Raw genomic sequence first — 20,855 nt, forward strand, 5'->3', positions numbered from 1 at the left:
ACTGGATTGATTATAATGTAGATACAGTAACACAGACTCATAAAGATCCTTGCAAGACAGGTCATTTCTTCATTTGATGTATAAGCCCTTCATAAATCCTGTTGACTACAGTCTATTTACCAAGATAAGCAAAGATGTTACACATTAAAAACACAAAGAACCATTGGAAATCAGTTTTTGGCCCACAATCAGTTTTTGGCACAACAACCAGCATTTGACCATCATACAGCTCCATCCACTGTGCAGTTGGGATATTTGAGGACTGTGTTGGTTTTAGGCTGTTCATAGGCAAATACTCCACAAACAGACACAACTGCGATAGCATAAATGAAGCATGTGTGTTAACTTGCCTGTTGGCAAGGACCCAGTCCTGATCTCTCTCTGTTCCTGATCTCTCTCTGTTCTCCACATTAGGGAGAAGCGTGGTAGGTTTGGCGTTAGTTTGGTTTCTGGTAAACCTTTTTCTTTCAGAGAAAAGAAAAAAGTTTACCAGAGTTTACTTTGTTTACTTAGCTATTCCACATTTCTGTTGAGCTTAATTCAATTAATGAAATTTTAGTTATTCAAACTCCATTATTTGTGTGTCCTAAGAAACCACCACTAACTAGATAAGATAAGATAAGATAGTGTTTATTTGTCACATGCACAGTTATACACAGTACAATGCACAGTGAAATGTATTTTGTACCTGCAACCTTATATACACACACATATAAATAAGAAGAATAAAAATAAAAAAAAAAGTAATTCACACTATACACTATACTCTATATACTATACACTATACACACTTTTTAAATTATGATATTTACACTGTGCAATAATGGTCCAGTTAGGGCTCAGAGTTGAGCAGACGGATGGCTTGTGGGTAAAAACTCTTCTTCAACCTTTCAGTCTTAGCCCTCAGGCAGCGGTAACGCCGGCCTGATGGGAGCAGGGAGAAGAGAGAGTGTCCGGGGTGGCTGGGCTGTTTTAGGATCTTCATGGCCCTCAGCCTGCACTGCTTGGTGTAAATGTCCTGCAGGTTGGGGAGGGTGGTTCTGATGGTCCGTTCAGCTGAACGAACCAGCCTTTTTAGGGCCATGAAGTCCTGCTTGGTGCAGTTTCCTAACTAAATGGAATGCAATTTTGTTTTCTGCACCCCTTCTGTGTTCCTTGTTTAGTTACTTCGTCTTTTATTTTGCTAGTTTTTTGCCTCATGTGCGTTGTGTTTAGTTTTGCTTCCCCTTTTGTCTCATTAGTTAGATGCTGTTTACCTGTCTCTTGTCTCCCCCAGCTGTGCTCTCTCTCCCTAATTACCTTGTGTGTATTTAAGCCCTCAGTTTTCCTAAGTTCTTTGTCACATCCTTCTTCATGCTATATGCTAACCTGCCTTGTGTTTTCTCTTGGTCTTGGAGTTTTTGCGTTTCTGGCTCTAGCCCAGCCTCATTTTGTATTCTGTTTTTCCCCTCTGGGGTTCCAGCAATAAAGCTGACTGTCTTCTGAGTCCTGCATTTGGGTCCACACACTGCGTACCATGATGTGGTTATATGACAGTAAGATTCAGCCATACAGTGGCCAGCAGATGTGTTCAAGTCATTAACTGTGGCCTATGTTTAGGCATGTGATCATGAAACTGACTTACATTTTAAAAAAGTAGAGAAGCATTATATTATGGAAATTAATGAAATTATTGTTAGTGAACTACATTTTGTCTTAATCCACATGATCCACATGCCTGCCTCCAACAGCTGATGACAGAAAGTGACACAACTAAAGCAGCTTTTCCTTTTGGTTGGCAGAAAACAGCAATTGAATGTTACAGTATGATTTTGCTCCATTCTCTCTCAGTTATGTAAACTGAACTGTTAAATTAAAAAAAGCCTCAAAGAATATATTTGACGTCACTAACCAGACAGGGGCAAAAGGTCTTTTTCAAATGTAAGACATATGTTCTTTTTTCTCCAGTATGAGATTTATATCACTGATGCTAATGTTAATATAATAAGCTATGCATGTCTTCATTGTATGGATTCCTTTTAAGGAAAGCAGAAATTACTCTAAACATTGTTAGAGATGTTACAAGATGACTTTTAGACATGTGGGGTTTTTGTCTTTGTTTTGTCTTTTTGGATCTTTAATAACTTCATGCTCACACCTTACATAAGTTTTTAACCATTTGTTACTGAAATGTTATAAAACTGTGCATGGTTTCTACCATTTTGCAAGTTTTTACTTTGCAAGTTTTTACCTGTAAACCAAAAATATTGTTCATTACATGGCACTTAAAATGATATCACATGACATTACAAGGCATTTAACATGATTTATTGAAATCATACCTGGCAAATATGTGCAACAGCCTCCATTGCACATTTCTCCATTATGCTGCATAACAGTGGACTTGTCCTGCTTAACTCTTCCATCATGTTGCAGTATATTCCAATTTGATTCACAGGGTGTTCCTAGCACATAAGCACACATCCTCACTATGTTTTCCAGCTGCACATGTTACCATGAAAACACAAAGATAAATCCAGTCTTACCTTTTTCAGTTTGCCTTCAAAATCATTTATGAATGTGCTTCTCCAGGATTTAGTGTGTTCTTCATGGCTGAAAGATGCTGAAAGTAATTTGTTCCATACCTACAAGAAATATGTGAAAGAGGTGTTAATTGACTAGTACAGTGCCTGCTGTGACAAGCATGTTAACAAGGTTTCTGTGGGTTAGAAACAGTTTTAAATTGGAAGGTCTGAAATTAAAATCCAGTAAACTAAGTTATTAAAATGTTTTTCTTTCTTTTCTTTTCTTTTTTTTTTTTTTTAGATATTAAATCTCCTGGTGGTATTTTTAAGAGTAGTATTTAGACAAAATAAAATTTCTGCATCCAGCCTGCCAGGATTTGCATGGGTTTGAGTAAATTTAATCATCAAACAGTGAGCTCAGTGAGGACATCTGCATGCCTGCCAAGTCTCTGACTGCACAGCCTTGTCAGCAGACACCACATTATCATACATGAACTAAGCATACGCCCTGTGGGCAGACTGTAAAGAAGTAATGAAAATTACTAATCATCTTTGGTATCTGCAGCTTTCTGCAAAAGAGTGTAATCCATGCTGTAGACTATTTCATTAATTTGACAAGAGCATCTGCTCCTAGCATGTGAGGTTGGTTTTTTGATATGCTTAAAATGGTGAAGTCTGAAAAGGAGAGACAGATATCAGAGAGTATACTTCTCATTTACAGCATTATGAAGAAAATAAGGTAGGCACAGTATAACAGCTATCCATGATAGAGCATTACATCATCCTGGTCAAATACAAATGTGAATAATTTCAGCTACAGTATTTAGTGAACATAAATAGATGGAATCAGCTGAACATCTGAAGGTAAAACAGTGATACAGTTATAAAACAGTCATAACACTGGCTTGGTCCTCTTCTGTGAAAAACCTCTAATGGTGGAGGTTTAATCAAAGGATTCGAGTTTAATTAAAGGATGTTATGAAATTTCATATCACAAAGGGCTGTGAATTTTTCTGCAAAATTTCATGTGATGCCAAAGTGCCTTTGATAGGATGGAGACTGCACATTTGGGTGATAATTTTCAAAAGATGCATCACTACAGTACAATATATAACATTTTAACTAAAATTAAATGACAGCTTATCTGGACAGCCAGAAACCAATCACCATTTGGTCCCCAGCAGTCTTACATCTGTCATTTCTGAAGTAGAGATGGGCAAAGAGAAAGCAGACATAGAAATTCTTTAAAATTTGTTAGTGAGATGAGATATATGCCAGTTAAAGTGATGTATTTAATATGAAGTGGCTAAAGCAAGGGTGAGAAAAGAATCAATCTGTTAAACAGTGAAGAGAAAAAGGTATTACTGGCATTTAGTTTTGTTTACCTTTACTTCATTGGGTACAGAAAACTGCGAATGACCCCATTGATTCAGCAGTTTGTTTTTGAAGGTGTTCCTCCGCCACTCCCTCATCGTTTCTAATGTCTCCCCGACTGACTCTTCATGAATTCTCTCTCTTCTCTGTAACAGTTATAGATTAATGCAGATATGATAGTTATGAAATAAACTTCATAATATTCAATATGATCAATCAAAAATTGCATTTAAGCATTATAATTTATTTAGCTTTGCTGTTTAGCTTGCTTTTAAAGATAAACATGACTTTCAAGTTCAAATTGCTCTAAGATTTTTTTATAGAAAAGTTATCACATTATTTAATGATTCACGTGAGATGAAATGTATAAAAATAAATTCAAATCTATTAAAGCTCTTTCTATAAACTGGTCTAAGTATTGCAAGCCTACATTATGTGTACAGTGTCTTAAAATTGTGGCCTGTCCAACTGACTCACAGGCAAGTCTCACCTGGGAATCACTGTGGCTATATGCCTTTGCAATCAGACAAACTAGATCGAGGCAGTTAAGAGGAAGATCACAGCGGTTTGGCTCTTTTGTGAGACAGCAGACAGAAACAAGAAGCATTACTGCGGTTTTCAGGCAGCACTCTCCATTTCTGTCATCAAATCTGTGAGAAGAAAAAATGAACATTATTGCGGTGTATGGCTAAAGATTGCTATCAATTTCTGCTGAAATCAGTGGATGCTTCTTCAGAGATACTTGGCTATATTGAAAGGTAGTTTTTATTGTGGACACCATTGTTCCTACCAGGATTGTAAAATGTTACCCAAACAACAAGCCGTGGGTAACAAAGGACATTAAGGTGCCGTTTACACGAGACCGTTTCCACTGGAAACGGTGTCGTTTTGATGCGTTTCGGCCTTGCGTTTACACGATAGCGTTTCAGAAACGATCCGCGTTTACACGAGGACACGTGAAACGATGAAAACGATGTAGTTCCCATGCCAGGCCACAAGTTGGCGTTGGTTTTCTTTTTGCAAAGTTTTTTTACGCATGACGCGCATGCGTGGAGGGATTCAGTAGGAAGCGCGGCAAATTGTTCATTATTTACAAAATGGCCGGTGTGAGAGGTTTCGTGTGGACAGATGATGAAGTGGAGTTGCTGCTCCACACAACCCTAAATTACAAAACCTCAAAATCACAAGAAAATGTAGACTGGGAATCGTGCTACTCAAGGTACGCTGACATCCACGCTGAATACCTTGAGCATTATCCTGCTAATGGGACGGCAGATGGCAAAGACTTTCCGCACGACCGCAGCGCAATAACGAAGGCCCAGGTAACCGGCAAGCTGAAAGCGGTAAGGATGAAGTACAGGCAGGCAGTGGATTCGGGGCGTCGTAGTGGTCATGGACGTGTTGTGCTCCTGTTTTTTGAACTCTGTGAGCAAATATGGGGCGGATCGCCAGCCACTAGCACCCTGGAAGTAGGTCTCGAAACCGCCGATTTAGAAGACAGTGGGGCGGACAGCACAGCTTCGAGTTCCCGTAGCTCTACGCCCTTGCCAGCCATGAGCTACGCTCCCATGGATGACCCAGGTGCCTCCCCAGTTCAGCTGGATGTGTCACAAGCCCGTCGGGCTGAGCTTGAAGTACGTATTAGTAAACAGTGCTAAACGGTGTAATTGCTGTTTGTTTTAAAAAATGCTTAGATGTGTACATCTGTGCCGTATTTACAAATAATATAACATCTGCTTTATTTTTTAAGGCAAAGCTGTCCAACCATAGGAAAGACAGACTGAAGCGGAAAATGCACTCTGACCCAGCAGTTCTGGAAGAGCTCCAGCTAAAGAGGAGGATGATCGACCTACTAGAGGAGTCAGAGAGACGCAACTCAGAGAGACTGGATAAAATTTCAGAAAATATTTGCAATATAACCTCAACGATTAGAGATGGCTTTACACTTCTTGGGCAACTAATGACCCAGCAGCAACAGCCATACAGTTTTGCACAGGGGCACATGGGACGATATGCACAAGGGCCATTTGCACACACCCAACAGCATTTTTTCAGCGGCCCTGCCAGTGCACAGGCACATAGGGCCCCAACACAGCACAACTCTCAGCACAACTCTCAGCACGGGGACTTTCTGGACTTGTGACAGACTTTGGAGTTTACTTCATGTACATAAATGGGACATGCAGATGGTGTGTAAAAAGCACACCATCTTTTGTAAAGCCACTTTGTACTTGCTCTTTTAACCTTTTTACTATTTATGCATGTATAGCACTATTAGTGATTTTGGTATTGACATTTTATTTTCCTCAATAAAAGCATGAAAATGGCACTTTCAAACGGTTATTTGTTTACAAACATCACTCAAAAATTACACACAACTTTTTTTTTTTCCCCAAAGCAACATCAACATACTGCTGTCTAAAACTATCAGTACCTACATAAGCAGTTTTCCATTTACATTGATTACACAAGTAATCACAGGACGGCAGCTCCAAATTACATGCAGTGTGAAACTGTACATGACAGAAACAGAATCATGGATCGAGGTACTTTGTGACAATTCTTCTCACACGTTTCCCAGCACTTTCATTGCAGTCCGTCACATATCTATTATTCTGTGTGCGAGGCTGCCAGTCGTGGTCGATATCTATGGCGTTACGCACACATTGTGCATCCACAGTCTCTTGTGCGGCCTCGCAGTAATTGTGTAGGACAAAACATGCGTAAATCACATGGGGCAAGTCCTTTAGGTTAATGTCCATTGGTCGCCTGAGTGCTGCAAATCGGGCCTTGAGTCTGCCAAAGGCACACTCTATAACCATTCGCGCTCGACACAAACAAAGTCCAAAATACTGTTCCTGTGCAGTTGAACCACCGTTTGAGTATTCCTTCATGAGGTACGGCAATAAAGGGTAAGCGGGGTCCCCCAGAAGAAAAATTGGAACCGGTTCCTCATCATCAACAATTTGCTTTGCTAGGGCAGGGATTTTACCAGTCTTGAAATAAGTGTTTATTTTTGAGTTCGCAAAGACGCGGGCATCGTGCACACTTCCAGGCCACTTGATAACAACGTCCATGAATCTGTATTTATAATCACAGACCGCTTGAACATTTAGGGAATAATTACCTTTCCTGTTAATGTAGTCTGTGGAGTTAGCTGATGGTTGTTTAATGCCGATGTGTGTTCCGTCGATGGCTCCCAAACACTGCGGCATACCGTGAGCATCTTGGAATCCGTTTACGAGCCTTTGTGCCTCTGGTTCGGTGAACGGCAGCTGTATGTATTTTGGTCCGAGGTGAACAGAGATGGCGTGGCAGGTTTGCCTGATAATTATCGACACAGTTGCCCGTGACAAACCGAAAGCATTGGCCGTTTTCCGCAGTCTGCCCTCATCACTTAAGTAATAAATTGTACACGCCACCTTTGTGAGTGCATCCACCGGCGCTCTCATGGTTGTATTTTCACCATCGATGTAAGGGCGAAGTTCCTCGCACAGGGCTACAAGAGATGTTTTGGACATTCGAAAATTTTCCCTCCATTCATCGCCATCGACCACATCAGCCACAAAGTTATCCCACCATTTGCTTGTCCTCCCAGGCCGCTTCCAGAAGCGCCTTCTTGCTGCCCTTCGTCGCCGAACACGCCCGCTCAGAACCTGACGCATGATAGAAATGCGTCTCCGTTGATCCACATGATGGTGTAGCAAATGTACATTTTGTTGAAGAAGGGCTGCTAAGTTTAAAAGACTGAGCAGCACAAGAAGCACTCGTGAATCCGCCATAGCGAGTATTGTTTACCAATTTGCGCGTGCGCGAAAAACTTTGGCCGTCGCAACCAGAGTGCGCATGTGCGAGTCGAGCGTTTTCAAATCACCCCGGTTTCAAGTGTTTACACGAGAACGCAAGCCGGTGCGTTTCTGAAACGCTCCACTCTGGACCCCGTTTCCAAAACACATCGTTTTCACTCTGTTGTCGTGTAAACAGAAGGGCGAAACGCATCAAAACGACACCGTTGTCGTGTAAACGCAAGGCCGAAATGCATCAAAACGACACCGTTTCAAAATGAAAACGGTCTCGTGTAAACGGCACCTAAAGCACTTCTGAACAATAAGAAGAAGGCCTTCAGAGCTGGCAACAGGGAGGAGGTGAGAACGATCCAGAGGGAAGTTAAAACAACAATTAGGGAGGCTAAGAACAATTATAGGAGGAAGCTGGAGCTGAAACTCCATCAGAACAACATGAGGGAGGTATGGAGTGGAATAAGAACCATCACTGGCTTCAGGACCAGCAACAACAGGGGAATGGAGGGCAGTGTGGACAGGGCAAATGAGCTAAATCTGTTCTTTAACAGGTTTGACACTGCAGGCTCTGTCCTCCCTCGTCCATACAGCTCTGCTGTCGGTCTCCAGAAGTCCACTCCACCCCCACCCCCCACTCACAATAGCCTGCCTCCTTCCTGTGATGGCCCTCTTGACGTCTCCACCCCTCCCCCACAAGCCACCTCTACAGTTAGTCTCACTGCTGACCAGGTGAGAAGACAACTAAAGAGACTCCACACAAACAAGGCTGCAGGCCCTGACGGGGTCTCCCCCAGGGTGCTTAAAGCCTGTGCCCCTCAGCTTTGTGGAGTACTGCACCATGTCTTCAGCATGAGCCTGAATCTTCAGAGGGTCCCTGTGATGTGGAAGACATCTTGCATCGTTCCTGTCCCGAAGATGCCGCGACCCAGTGACGTCAAGGATTACAGGCCAGTGGCACTGACTTCCCATGTAATGAAGACCATGGAGAGGCTCATCCTGGATCAGCTCCGGCCCATGGTCCAGTCATTTCTGGACCCCTCCAGTTCTCCTACCAGCCCCACCTGGGAGTTGAGGATGCCATTATCTACCTGCTAAACCGAGTCTATGCTCACCTGGATAAGCCAGCCAGCACTGTGAGGGTCATGTTCTTTGACTTCTCAAGTCCATTCAACACCATTCAGCCTGCTGTTCTGGGTGATAAGTTGACAGTGATGCAGGTAGATGCCCCCCTTGTGTCCTGGATTGTTGACTACCTGACTGGCAGACCACAGTATGTACGCCTGCAGCACTGTGTGTCTGACAGAGTAGTTAGCAACACTGGAGCCCCACAAGGGACTGTCCTCTCTCCCCTCCTCTTCACCCTCTACACCACAGACTTCAGCTACTGCTCAGAGACCTGCCATCTTCAGAAGTTTTCTGATGACTCTGCAATAGTTGGATGTATCAGCAGGGGTGATGAGAACAAGTACAGGATGACGGTGAAGGACTTTGTCACATGGTCCAAGCGGAACCATCTAGAGCTCAACGTGACAAAGACAAAGGAACTGGTGGTGGACTTGAGGAAAGACAAAGCACCGGTGGCCCCTATGTCCATCGGGGGGGGGGGGGGGGGGGGGGGGGGGGGGGGGGTCAGTGTGGACACCGTAGAGGACTACAGATATCTGGGAGTACACATTGACAACAAACTGGACTGGGCTAAGAACACTGATACCCTATACAGGAAGGGCCAAAGTCGTCTCTATTTTCTGAGACGCCTGAGGTCCTTCAACATCTGCCGGACTATGCTCAGGATCTTCTATGAGTCTGTGGTGGCGAGTGCCATCCTCTATGCTGTTGCATAGAGGAGCAGGCTGAGGGCGGCAGACGCCAACAGACTCAATAAACTGATCCACAAAGCCAGTGATGTGGTGGGAGTGGAGCTGGATTCGCTTATGGCAGTGTCAGAGAGGAGGATGCTGTCTAAGCTGCAGGCCATTATGGACAATGGCTCCCACCCACTCTAAAACACAGTGATGGGACACAGGAGCACATTCAGTGCAAGACTCATCCCACCAACATGCACCACAGAGCGCCACAGGAGGTCATTTCTACCTGTGGCCATCAGACTCTATAACTCCTCCCTTAATAGGTGACACTGGTTCACCAGTGTCATTCATTTATCGGTATTCATTTGGTATGTGTGCCTGAAATTGTACATAAAATTGTTCATATACATTGTACATACACTTATACATTAAAAAAAAAGACTGTACATATATATAATGACACCTATTTTATTATGTACATATGCAAAACAGATATAAATACTTAAGTATACTCCAGATTATGTCTACTGTCACAGATACTGCACTCACAAGTTTTATATGTGTATAGATTTAGATGTGTATATAGCCAAATTATCTCTTTAGTTTTTATATTTTCATGCCTTTAGTGTATGTTATTTTGTTTTGCTTTTATTCATTTAAATGAAACAGTTGCAGCTGTAACAACAGAAATTTCCCTCTGGGATCAATAAAGTATTCTGATTCTGATCCTGATTCTGATTTTTTTAATTATTATTTTACCTTTTATTGTGATGGCTTTCTCGTCTGATGAGATGAGATGTCAAATCATTAAAAGCCTGTGTGGAAACCACGAGAAAGGCCACAGATTAATTCATTCATTGGTTTACTGTAAACACAACCTTCATTCTCAAAGTTCACTTCCTATATATGACACCATTTACTATACTTACAATCTATGCTAGCTCTTTGTAACTTGGACCAGCACAATGCTGCAAACTGGAGTGGTAACAAACCACCTGATCACAGCACAGCTGATCATAGCATATGGCTAAGAATATGGACATCTGAAACAGCTCTATGTAAACTTAATAATCTGTCTCATCAATTTAATTGTGATTATTGTAATGGTTTGGTTATTGGCTTTTACACTTCTTGGTTTATGCTAGTAATGCTACACACACACACACACACACACACACACACACACACACACACACATACACACACACTCCAAGAGTAACTGTGGATCAAGATAAAGATAGCTTTTATGATAACCTTTCAGCATATTATAAATCAGTGTTTTTCAATCTTTTTTGAGCCAAGGTACATTTTTTTCATTGAAAAAATCAAGAGGCACACCACCAGCCAAAAATGTTAAAAAATATGATACTCTGTAGCCTGTATTAACAATATAGTTATTCTTATCAAAGTGTCTTGAATAGTTATCAAATAAATACAAAAAACTTTATCATATAATATTGTAACAGACTGAGTTATAAGTTCTTGATGTGTTAACGTTATAGTGTTCAGAATTCCTACTTAGTTAAGGCAGAGGCACTCTTACACTGCAGCAATAGGATTAACTGAGTGTCCTTAAATGTGTAATGACTTAGAGACTGCAAAGCTTGTCAATCATTCTAGTTACCTATAATAGAGAGTCTACAAGAGAACATGCTGGTGATTGGCTGAGTGCATGGGGGGTGGGAGTGTGGGCTGGTGCCCGCGCGCGAGAGAGTGAGAGAGAGACGGCTAAAGAGCATTGCAGTAGTTTCTAGGAACAGTTCTGTTGTTTTGGCATTGGCTACGGCCTACAGTAGCCTGTGTTGGGTTCCAAATAAACAGCAAGTAAACTGGCACAGGCTTTGCTGTGGTCTGTTTGAGGGACGCTACAACTGGTGTCAGAAGTAAACGGAAAGCTCGCCTTTGGACTTTTTTTTCCTTTTCCTGCCTTTTTCTTACTGTGTGGGCTGCAGAGCTTGGTGGCTAGTAACAACAATGCTTCCAGTAGACTGCTCCAAGATTAAGCGGGAAACTGACACAGATGCCCGTAGACATTCCAGCTCAGCTGGGGACCGGATGTTTGCAGAGCACAGAGAGCAGGTATGGCAAATGACTGCCAATATGGCTAATGAAGCTGGCTTTACATGCTCTAATCGCTCGGGTGTCCAACGTGACGCCTGTGGGACAGCTGTTGGGAGTACTGAGAGTGCATGCGCGTGGGAACCCCTTCTGCGCCTCTATGAAGACCCCTAGGTATGATGGCAAGGCCGACTGGGAAGCCTTTCATGCACAGTTTGAATTGTTGGCACGGGCTGGGAGGTGGTCCACTGAAGAGAAGGCCCTCCAGTTAGCTGTGTGCCTTACCAGTGACGCCCTGTCAAGCCTGTTGCTGTTGAGCCCAGAGGATAGGAGTGATTACGAGGCTCTGGTCTGTGTCCCGGTCCTCCATGCATGGAGGAACAGCTCAGTATATGGACTACGGGCGACAATCCGCTGGGGCTAGTGATGGGCCGTCAGAGCAGCTTGTTTCATTGGGCCGGACTTGGGTCGGGAACTGCTGGTATGCCCCAGTTGAGGTTGATGGACTGTGCTGCTCAGCCCTAGTGGACACAGGGTCTTCAGCGACCCTGGTGAGACCTGATGTTGTCGGAAATGGAACAACTGTCCTCCCTACTACAGTGAAGCTCCAGACAGTAACAGGGGAGCGGGCCCCCATGTTGGGGGAGGCATTGTTAACCCTGGGTGTTGGGAGGAAGTCAGTCCGCTGCTCAGTGTGGGTAGCGAACCTGGAGGACTCTATTCTGGGACTGGACATTCTCGGGGCACTGGACTGTGTTATTAATACCAATAGGGGGACGCTCTCCATCCCGGACGGACACATTATCCAGATGTCACGGCGGCCACCCCAACCAGGTTGCCCAGCAGCCCATACCATTACTGTGCTGACAGCCGAATCATCACCGGACGCGACTCCCAGCCTTGCCTTCCCCAGCGATCCAGCTGCTCCGACTTCACCTGTAGCTGACATTGATCTCTGCCCATTTTTCCCCCCTGCTAAACAACCTGATCAGGAAGCGAGAATTTCAGTTGTGAGGGAGGTGTGGAGGAAGAACTGTGATGGACTGACTGCTAGTAAACAGGACGCTCTATGGCAGCTTTTACTGGACTTCAAGGACTGCTTCTCCCTCTCAGAAGATGATGTGGGCCGAACTGACCTCATTCAGCATGACATCAACACTGGGGATGCACAACCCATTCGGATGAGGCCTTGACGCCTCCCCTTGGCTAGACAGGCTGCAGCAGACAAGGCCCTGCAAGAGATGCAACGGGCAGGGCTCATTGAACCATCCACCAGCTCTTGGGTCTCTCCAGTTGTTATGGTTCTGAAGAAATCTAAGGATGATTGGCGGTTCTGCATAGATTTCTGACTACTGAATAAAGTGACTAAAAAAGACCCATATCCCCTCCCAGGGGGCTATGTGCTGGCCCAGGTGACACCAGATGGGGAGAGAGTGGTTGCCTACCACAGCAGGATTTTCAGTAAGGCTGAACGCCGCTACTGCGTCACCAGGAGGGAGTTGCTTGCAGTGGTCTGCGCCATGCGGCACTTTAAGTACTACCTCGGGGGCCTCAATTTCACCATCAGGACCGACTACGCTGCCTTGCAGTGGCTTATGTCTTTTAAAGAGCCAGAAGGACAGCTTGCACGCTGGATCGAGGAACTGCAGGCTTATGATTTTGAGGTGGTACACAGACCTGGGGGCCACCACGGGAATGCAGATGCACTATCCCGCAGACCCTGTGACCCAGATGGATGCCACTACTGTGAGAGAAAGGAGGTTCAGGAGAGGGACCAATCGCAGCCTGACGAAAGGTGTGCAGTGGCAGGTTTGGGGGAACAGTCTTACAGTTGGGGGCTGGTTGCTGTGGATGCAGAAGAGTGGAAGCGCCAACAGGAGGAGGATGCTGACATCAGCCCGGTACTCCAGTGGGTTGAGGAACGGAAAAAACCCCAGTGGGAGGAGATTGCCATGTTATCACGGGCCACAAAAGGACTCTGGTCCATGTTTGACGCTTTACGGCAGAACGATGGGATGCTGCAAAGGGGCTGGATAGAGCCGGCCACAGGAGAAACGAGGTGGCAATTGGTAGTGCCACAGACCCTGCGGGGGACAGTGCTTCAGGTGATGCATGGGGCCCCAGGGTCTGGCCACTTTGGCGTCACCAAGACGCTTCGCCGCCTCCAGCAGGGTTTCTACTGGGGCCAGCATAGGCGTGATGTGGAGGACTATTGCCGCTGCTGCGACAGCTGTACAGCACGAAAAGGCCCAGTGGCCAGGTCTCACGCCCAACTCCAGCAGTTTCCGGCGGGGTACCCCATGAAGAGGGTGGGAATTGATGTCCTGGGTCCTTTTCCCCATACAGAGAGGGGAAACCGCTATGTCCTCACAGCTATGGAATACTTCACAAAGTGGCCAGAGGCATACAGCCTGCCTGGCCAGGAAGCTGAGACCATTGTGGATGCACTGGTGGAGGGGATGTTTAGCAGGTTCAGGGCGCCAGAAGCAATCCATACGGACCAGGACAGGAACTTTGAGTCCCGTGTGTTTGCGGCCATGTGTAAGAAATTGGGCTCTCATAAGACCCGTACGACACCCCTCCATCCACAGAGTGATGGACTGGTTGAAAGATTTAACCGCACACTGGCTGAGCAGCTAGCGATAGTAACGGCTAAACACCAGCGTGACTGGGATGCTCACATACCCCTGGTCCTCATGGCTTATCGCTCAGCAGCCCAAGACTCCACTTCTTGTTCCCCTGCCCTCCTGATGTTGGGCAGGGAGATTCGGACTCCTGCAGAGATGATGATGGGCAGACCCCCTGACACTGCTGGGGTCCCACCAGGACCCGACTTTGCAAGGAAGCATCAGGATCGCATGGAGTCTGCACATGACTTTGCAAGGGGGAAACTGTTGAGTGCAGGGGCAAGGCAAAAGAGGAACTATGACATACACACCAGGGGCCGACATTTCAATGTTGGAGAATTGGTCTGGGTGTATAGTCCCCAGAGGAAGAAGGGTAGGTGCCCCAAACTGGACAGTGATTGGATTGGGCCCTGTAAGATTCTGGAGCGCTTAGGGGAGGTGGTGTACAGGGTCCAATTACCCCCAAGGGGACGGAAGGTTGCCCTACACCGTGACAGACTAGCTCCCTATCAGGGCACAGCTACTTTCCTGGGGCAACTTAGTGGATCACAGGCAGACTCGGCGTCTACAGGTCCTCCCACCAACAATGTGGCCTTGCCTGATTCCCCTGTTTCAAACCCACATTCTGTGAGCCCTGTGTCTCCTGGGCCAGTGGCCCCCTCTGATGCAGCCCTGTTGCCTCGTTGCCTGGGCCCTTCTCCATCCCTGCCTGCTGCTTCCTCTGGATGCTCTCGTCCTAGGAGACTTCACAGGCTGCCTGGTCTGAGAGACTTTATCTGCCCCTCGTGGGCGAGGGACTTTGAGGGGCCGGGGTAGTGTAACAGACTGAGTTACTATAAGTTCTTGATGTGTTAACGTTATAGTGTTCAGAATTCCTACTTAGTTAAGGCAGAGGCACTCTTACACTGCAGCAATAGGATTAACTGAGTGTCCTTAAATGTGTAATGACTTAGAGGCTGCAAAGCTTGTCAATCATTCTAGTTACCTATAATAGAGAGTCTACAAGAGAACATGCTGGTGATTGGCTGAGTGCATGGGGGGTGGGAGTGTGGGCTGGTGCCCGCGCGCGAGAGAGTGAGAGAGAGACGGCTAAAGAGCATTGCAGTAGTTTCTAGGAACAGTTCTGTTGTTTTGGCATTGGCTACGGCCTACAGTAGCCTGTGTTGGGTTCCAAATAAACAGCAAGTAAACTGGCAAAAGCTTCGCTGTGGTCTGTTTGAGGGACGCTACAATATATATCTTCTTTCAAATAAAAAGTGCACTTAACATGTCCACTTCAAAAACACAGCTTGAACATAAATGCTACAACAATGTGGTCTTATAGTAGAAAACTTCAGTGTTTTGCAAACTCTAATTCTGTCCAAAAGCATTCTATTACCAGGAATAACACAACACAACAATACATGAGAAAGAGGCAAGCTCACAGCTAATGCCAGTTTAATATCATCATCATGCATAAGTCCCAGTACAATGTTTTAATGGATGAAGGCTATCATTGTTAACTATAACCCTATACCACCGAACATGTCATAATCGGCTCAGTGTACTTCAAAAGTGTCGCTGTTCGTGGAGTTACGGCAACAATTACCGTAATAAAACCATGTTGGTTGGGAAGTGCAGTTTCTCAGCTTTCAGAAACTTTGAATTTTTCCGATAGGACAAACGGTCGCCCTATTATGGTAACTCAAATTTCCTTTGATCAGCCGCCACAGGCTCTGTGCTAACCAGCTGTTCGGCTAGTAGCGGCGAACGCCCGGCAGTATAGGGTTATAAATGTGTACGCTGTGTGTGTGTTTCAGATGGCTCTCATGTTGCAAAACTACCGCTGCAAACTGTCAGTCTGGGCATTCAACCGGTGCTTTGCACCTCCAGTTTCTTGCTGTGGGGTTTTAAAAATGATTGTGGTGAAGGAGTTGCTCTCATGCGTCCGCTAGTGACAACACTCCCTGGCCAATCAATGGCATGCTGAACTCCGCGTCATATTTTTGTATCGCCTCGGATCGCTTAGAACCTCGGGTGAGTGAGTACGGAAAAAGGACCGGCAAAGTGTTCCTGATTCTAATGGAGATGCCGTCAAATCGCGCCGAGTCCAGTCCACCCGGAGAGTCGTTCTGTATGGAAAAGCGCCTTAATTCTCTTGTCTCTATGTACAATGCAATTCGCTACCTGCTGCTATCTAGTCTAGTGATATGGAAGAGTATTACATGATTATGCTCCCAGTCACTACTACAGCACAGACACTCATGGCATATTAGGTGAAACTGGATAATTTCCCACGGCACACCTGACGATCTCCCACGGCACACTGGTTGAAAAACACTGTTATAAATTCCTGCGGTCTAGGAGAGCCCTAAGCTCCTGTTTTCCTTTTGAGCTTTATTTTCATGCTTTACATATTTTGTTTTGTTTTTCACATTGACTTTAAAGCCCCACCCCCACCCCCCAAAAGTATTGACAGGTGTCTTAATCCCATAGATGAAACAGGGAGCAAACCAACATGTCATGTGTGCCACCAGCTACAGTTTGAGACATCCATCACCTTGATACAGCATTAACGCCCCTTTTTAAAAAAACAAAACAAAAAACTTGTGAACATGTGCTGTTATATGTGCTGTTTCCATAAAGTTAAGAGATGCTATATTTTGGTTACAGCTGTCAATAGAGCTCACTAAAACACTATGACGGGATATGGAAATGTTTCATTTTGTCATGATGATGTTTTTATTAGAAAAAATAAAGCTGCTTTAAGAATACATACCATAAACATGGAGTGAGGTATGTCAGATTTGATCCTGAACATCAAACATTGAAGAATGTCTAGAAGTTCAACTTGCATGCTTGATATGAAGCTCATTAGGTCATCCACCCGCATAAGAGACATCCAAGAGTGTGCAAGAAGGCCATCGATGTCTGCCAGGTATGCATGTTCCTTCATGAGCTTGATCAGATTCCTAATTTAAAGTCAGAGCTGATTATTCGGACCAGATAAATTTGACTAAATTTCATTTACAGGTGATAGGCACTTACTGTGCATTGCCAGCATATTTTCTCCAGTGAGAGTATATTCCACTCAAGCCTGTCCAGGAGTCAAACTGTGGATTCAAGACAGGTGGGACTGGCTCATAAGGTTTGCTTTCTCCTCTCAGTAGATGAATAAGAGGGATGACCAAGACCCACTTCTCAATACTGTGTTTTATAGCAGTTTGGCAAAGGGTCTCAACTGCATCTGCAACTCTATTTAAGTAAAAAGGTCAGCGGTTAGACAAGTCATTCATATAATATAATAAAATTCATATAATATAGACCAGGAGAAATAAATTTTTTCTGTTTCCAGCGCAACATTTTTTGATGCACCAAAATCAAATTAAGTTGATCAGATTGTAGTTGATTGGATTCCAGATTGATGATAAAATGCTGTTTTTCAACTATTGTAAACTTGAAAATTAAGGAAATTTGTGTTTGGTCAATTATTTCTTTGTTGTAACAAAACGTCTTGGCAATAAATGAATGTTTTTCTTATACCAAAGAAAAGCATTCATTTAACAAACAGGGGCCTCAGTAGCATGTGGAAGAGCCAAACAACCACAACAGCCTGGCACCTCCTCCTCATGCTGGTCACCAGCTTGGTCACACACTGCTGTGGGAGCCTGTTTGTTAAATGAATGGTAAATGAATAAATTGTTAAATTGCCAATATGTCTTGACTTGACTATGACTTTAATCATCCAATCCAATAAACGACACCAAACAAGAGTCAACAGCAGAATTCGCTGTTTGGGATTATCAGAGAAGATTTGGCAGCTTTTCATGGGTGCAAGCCACATACTCAACTCTGCTGCCCAACCCACAAATGCATTTTTCATACAAATGTGGCACCATTTAAGGGGAAATAAACAAGCTTTCCAACAGTATTAGATTTATTGCCAAAAAGCATAATCAACTAAACACAAATGTCCTTACTTTTTGTGCTAAGTTTATATAAACAATTATATTTTATTATCTTTAGGTAACCTGTAACTTGAAGTTGGTTGTTCTTATCTCCTATATTATTTATTAAAAAATACAATCTAATATACCTTTGTTGTGCTTGAAAAGAAACTACATATCAAATACCTGTTTTTATCTGCCAAAGGATTTGCAAAGTTTTCCCAGAATTTGGAGAAATGGTGCTGTGGCTTATTAGGCAGACAAAGAAGATCACATAGGCTAGAAAGTTGATTTGTCATGCTGTCCTTCAGGTACATGTTGTAGACAAGCAATCTAATGATCCCCGCATGGAGAGGTGGTATTTTTTCTGTCTTCTTTATGGCCTTATAACTAATGTTTTCCTCCAGAAAATGTTTAAGAAGGTTTTTCACCTAGAAAAGGCGAAGGATGAGTGTTAGGACTGATGTCAGTACACAATGCACTATGGAAAACACTATTCTTTGGTCTCTTGAATTGTTGAATTCTGGATGTAATGTGTTGTAGCATAAAATTCTTGTTATTTACCTGTTCTACACCATATGATAATTCCCACCATCTTTCCATACCATCGTGAAGAAGAGGACAGCTGTATGTATGAAGGAACTGTTGTAGCAGGACAAAGAAGTTTTCCACATTCTGTTCATTCCAGGTTGTAAGAAGATCAAAGATTATTTTTAACATTTGCTGCCCAGCTTGGGTTCTCCCTTCTATTACAGTTTTTTTTGCAGAAGTCCAGATATTCCAGGTACTCTTCAGTTTGGGATGGATCACATCATCATATTGGTGCCACTCACCTTCAAAGCCCAACAGCACAACATTTAATGACATTAGTGATAGTTGCATTCATCATTCAACTGGCCCATTCATGCTGTTGCTTTGGCCAATAATGGTAGATTCTGTGTACTAAACACCTTGTTTTAATGATTCATTCTCTAATTATATTTTCGGGGGAATGTAGGACTAGAACATTTTGGCTTGCGCATCTTGAATGTTCACAAGTATTTGTTCTCACTGATATTAAGCAGAGAACTTAATATATTCCTTCCCTCACACCTCCTCATGTTTTATTTATATGTGTCTGTTTGTAAATTTTGCATTTTTAAAAAAAACTTTTGTTGAGAGTGCCACTAAAATACTATATTACATTATATGTCTACACAGGTCTCATAGAAAAATAAACATGTCAGTTGCACAACAGCAGCTTCACCCTCATATTTCTCTATACAGAGAAGCATTTAAGTTATTTAATAAGACTGAGATAGGACAGAAAGCATCTTTTCCAAGAGACCTATTTGTTCATTTCTCATATTGTTATTCTTGGACTTAGCTGGAGTATTGTTGCCTGAAGAGACTATGAGAAAAGTTTAAAAGGAACTGACACTTGCCCGTTCATAGCATCCCAAAATGACCTGTCATTAAAAATCCTGCCACAGCTAGTATAATTGCAGCTACTTGCTGGTGTAAACCTTGTTTAATTCTGATCAGGCTTTTTGCAATGTGCTTAAAACAACAGCTTGGCCAATGTACGTCATCAAAAACACATATCATAAATTCAGTGTTCTCACTAATGAGACCACAGTGTCTAAAAAATACAGTATGCCTAATAATTAATAATGTACATATAGAATGCCTTTAAAAAATTACATTTGCAACTTCTCCTTTCAGTTTGTTGGATTATGGTTGTACACTGGGGTGGCAGTCTGTGACATCCTACTGCAAAACCTTAATCCACGATATATTTGACTTCTCAGTCTGTCAAGTGTCAAGCATTGCAAGCCCATGTTAAATAGTTTGATTTCTATTGACAGCACACTCTGCTGTTGTGTTTATTAAAAACAGTAAGTCTGTGAACATTTGCAAAGTCTGCATCAATAAAATTAATGTAAAATACCTTTTGTTGTCAGAAGTTCCTGTTTGATTGACAGGCATCTGTTGATGTACTCATTTTCCTTTTCCTGGTAGATGGTCTCATAGATAAGCTCCTTTTTACTGTGCTTGTAAACTGCATATTTGTAGGGTATGCTCCTCTGAATTATTTTTTTGGGAATCGTAACAAGTCCTTCAACAAGATATCGGTTGTCTCCAAGAGGCCTATTAAACAGTTATTGTTAGTGATGGGACATATAGAGATGTGACATATTAATCATTCAGTGGGGGCTAATAACTGTAGTCTTTATGCTGGAAAAATCTGAATATGACTAAAGGTAATCACAGTCTAAATTCACTCTTTTTAGTTTCCAGAGGAAAAAATATATAAAACCATTATTTTTGCAATTGTTGATGATAATACTACTGCTACTAATAATAATAATATTATATGTTATACCTGGCAAACATTTGTATAGCTTTATCCCAGCTTCCAAACAATGCATCAGATTTCAACATAACAATGTCTTTCTTTGGATCCAAATTAAAGTCTTTAGAAACAACAGCATGAAAGTACAGAGTTATTCCTTCACTGATGGATGAACTGTAAAAAAACAATGAAAAGAATCTCAGTAAATGTTAATTTCATTGTTAAAAATATAACCTCAAATACCTCGTACATATCCTGCTACTTACATTTGTGGTACATGGTGGTCCACCAGGACATCCCTATAACTGGGAGGGCAGGATGAATTTGGTGGCCCAGAGATGCCTACATCTCTGCTGGCTGGTTGCTGTTCCTGTCTCACAGCCAGGTGTGTACTTTTTTTTTCATTTGAATTAGTGTCAGCAACCT

General features: G+C 43.3%; 1 protein-coding gene across 1 annotated transcript in view; it reads right to left on the bottom strand.

Annotated features, from left to right (window-relative positions):
• The window catches only part of LOC115778843 (E3 ubiquitin-protein ligase rnf213-alpha-like), a 92,557-nt gene that overhangs the window by 66,309 nt on the left and 5,393 nt on the right, over window positions 1-20,855 (bottom strand). The window contains 11 exon segments of the mRNA XM_030727195.1: window positions 2,322-2,444; window positions 2,526-2,624; window positions 3,890-4,024; window positions 4,369-4,528; window positions 10,243-10,298; window positions 16,927-17,119; window positions 17,196-17,402; window positions 18,281-18,525; window positions 18,659-18,927; window positions 20,025-20,224; window positions 20,460-20,603. Of these exon segments, the coding sequence (XP_030583055.1) occupies window positions 2,322-2,444; window positions 2,526-2,624; window positions 3,890-4,024; window positions 4,369-4,528; window positions 10,243-10,298; window positions 16,927-17,119; window positions 17,196-17,402; window positions 18,281-18,525; window positions 18,659-18,927; window positions 20,025-20,224; window positions 20,460-20,603 (1,831 nt within the window).

The sequence above is a fragment of the Archocentrus centrarchus genome, chromosome 4, assembly GCF_007364275.1.
Source record: "Archocentrus centrarchus isolate MPI-CPG fArcCen1 chromosome 4, fArcCen1, whole genome shotgun sequence".
NCBI classification, from domain to species: domain Eukaryota; kingdom Metazoa; phylum Chordata; class Actinopteri; order Cichliformes; family Cichlidae; genus Archocentrus; species Archocentrus centrarchus.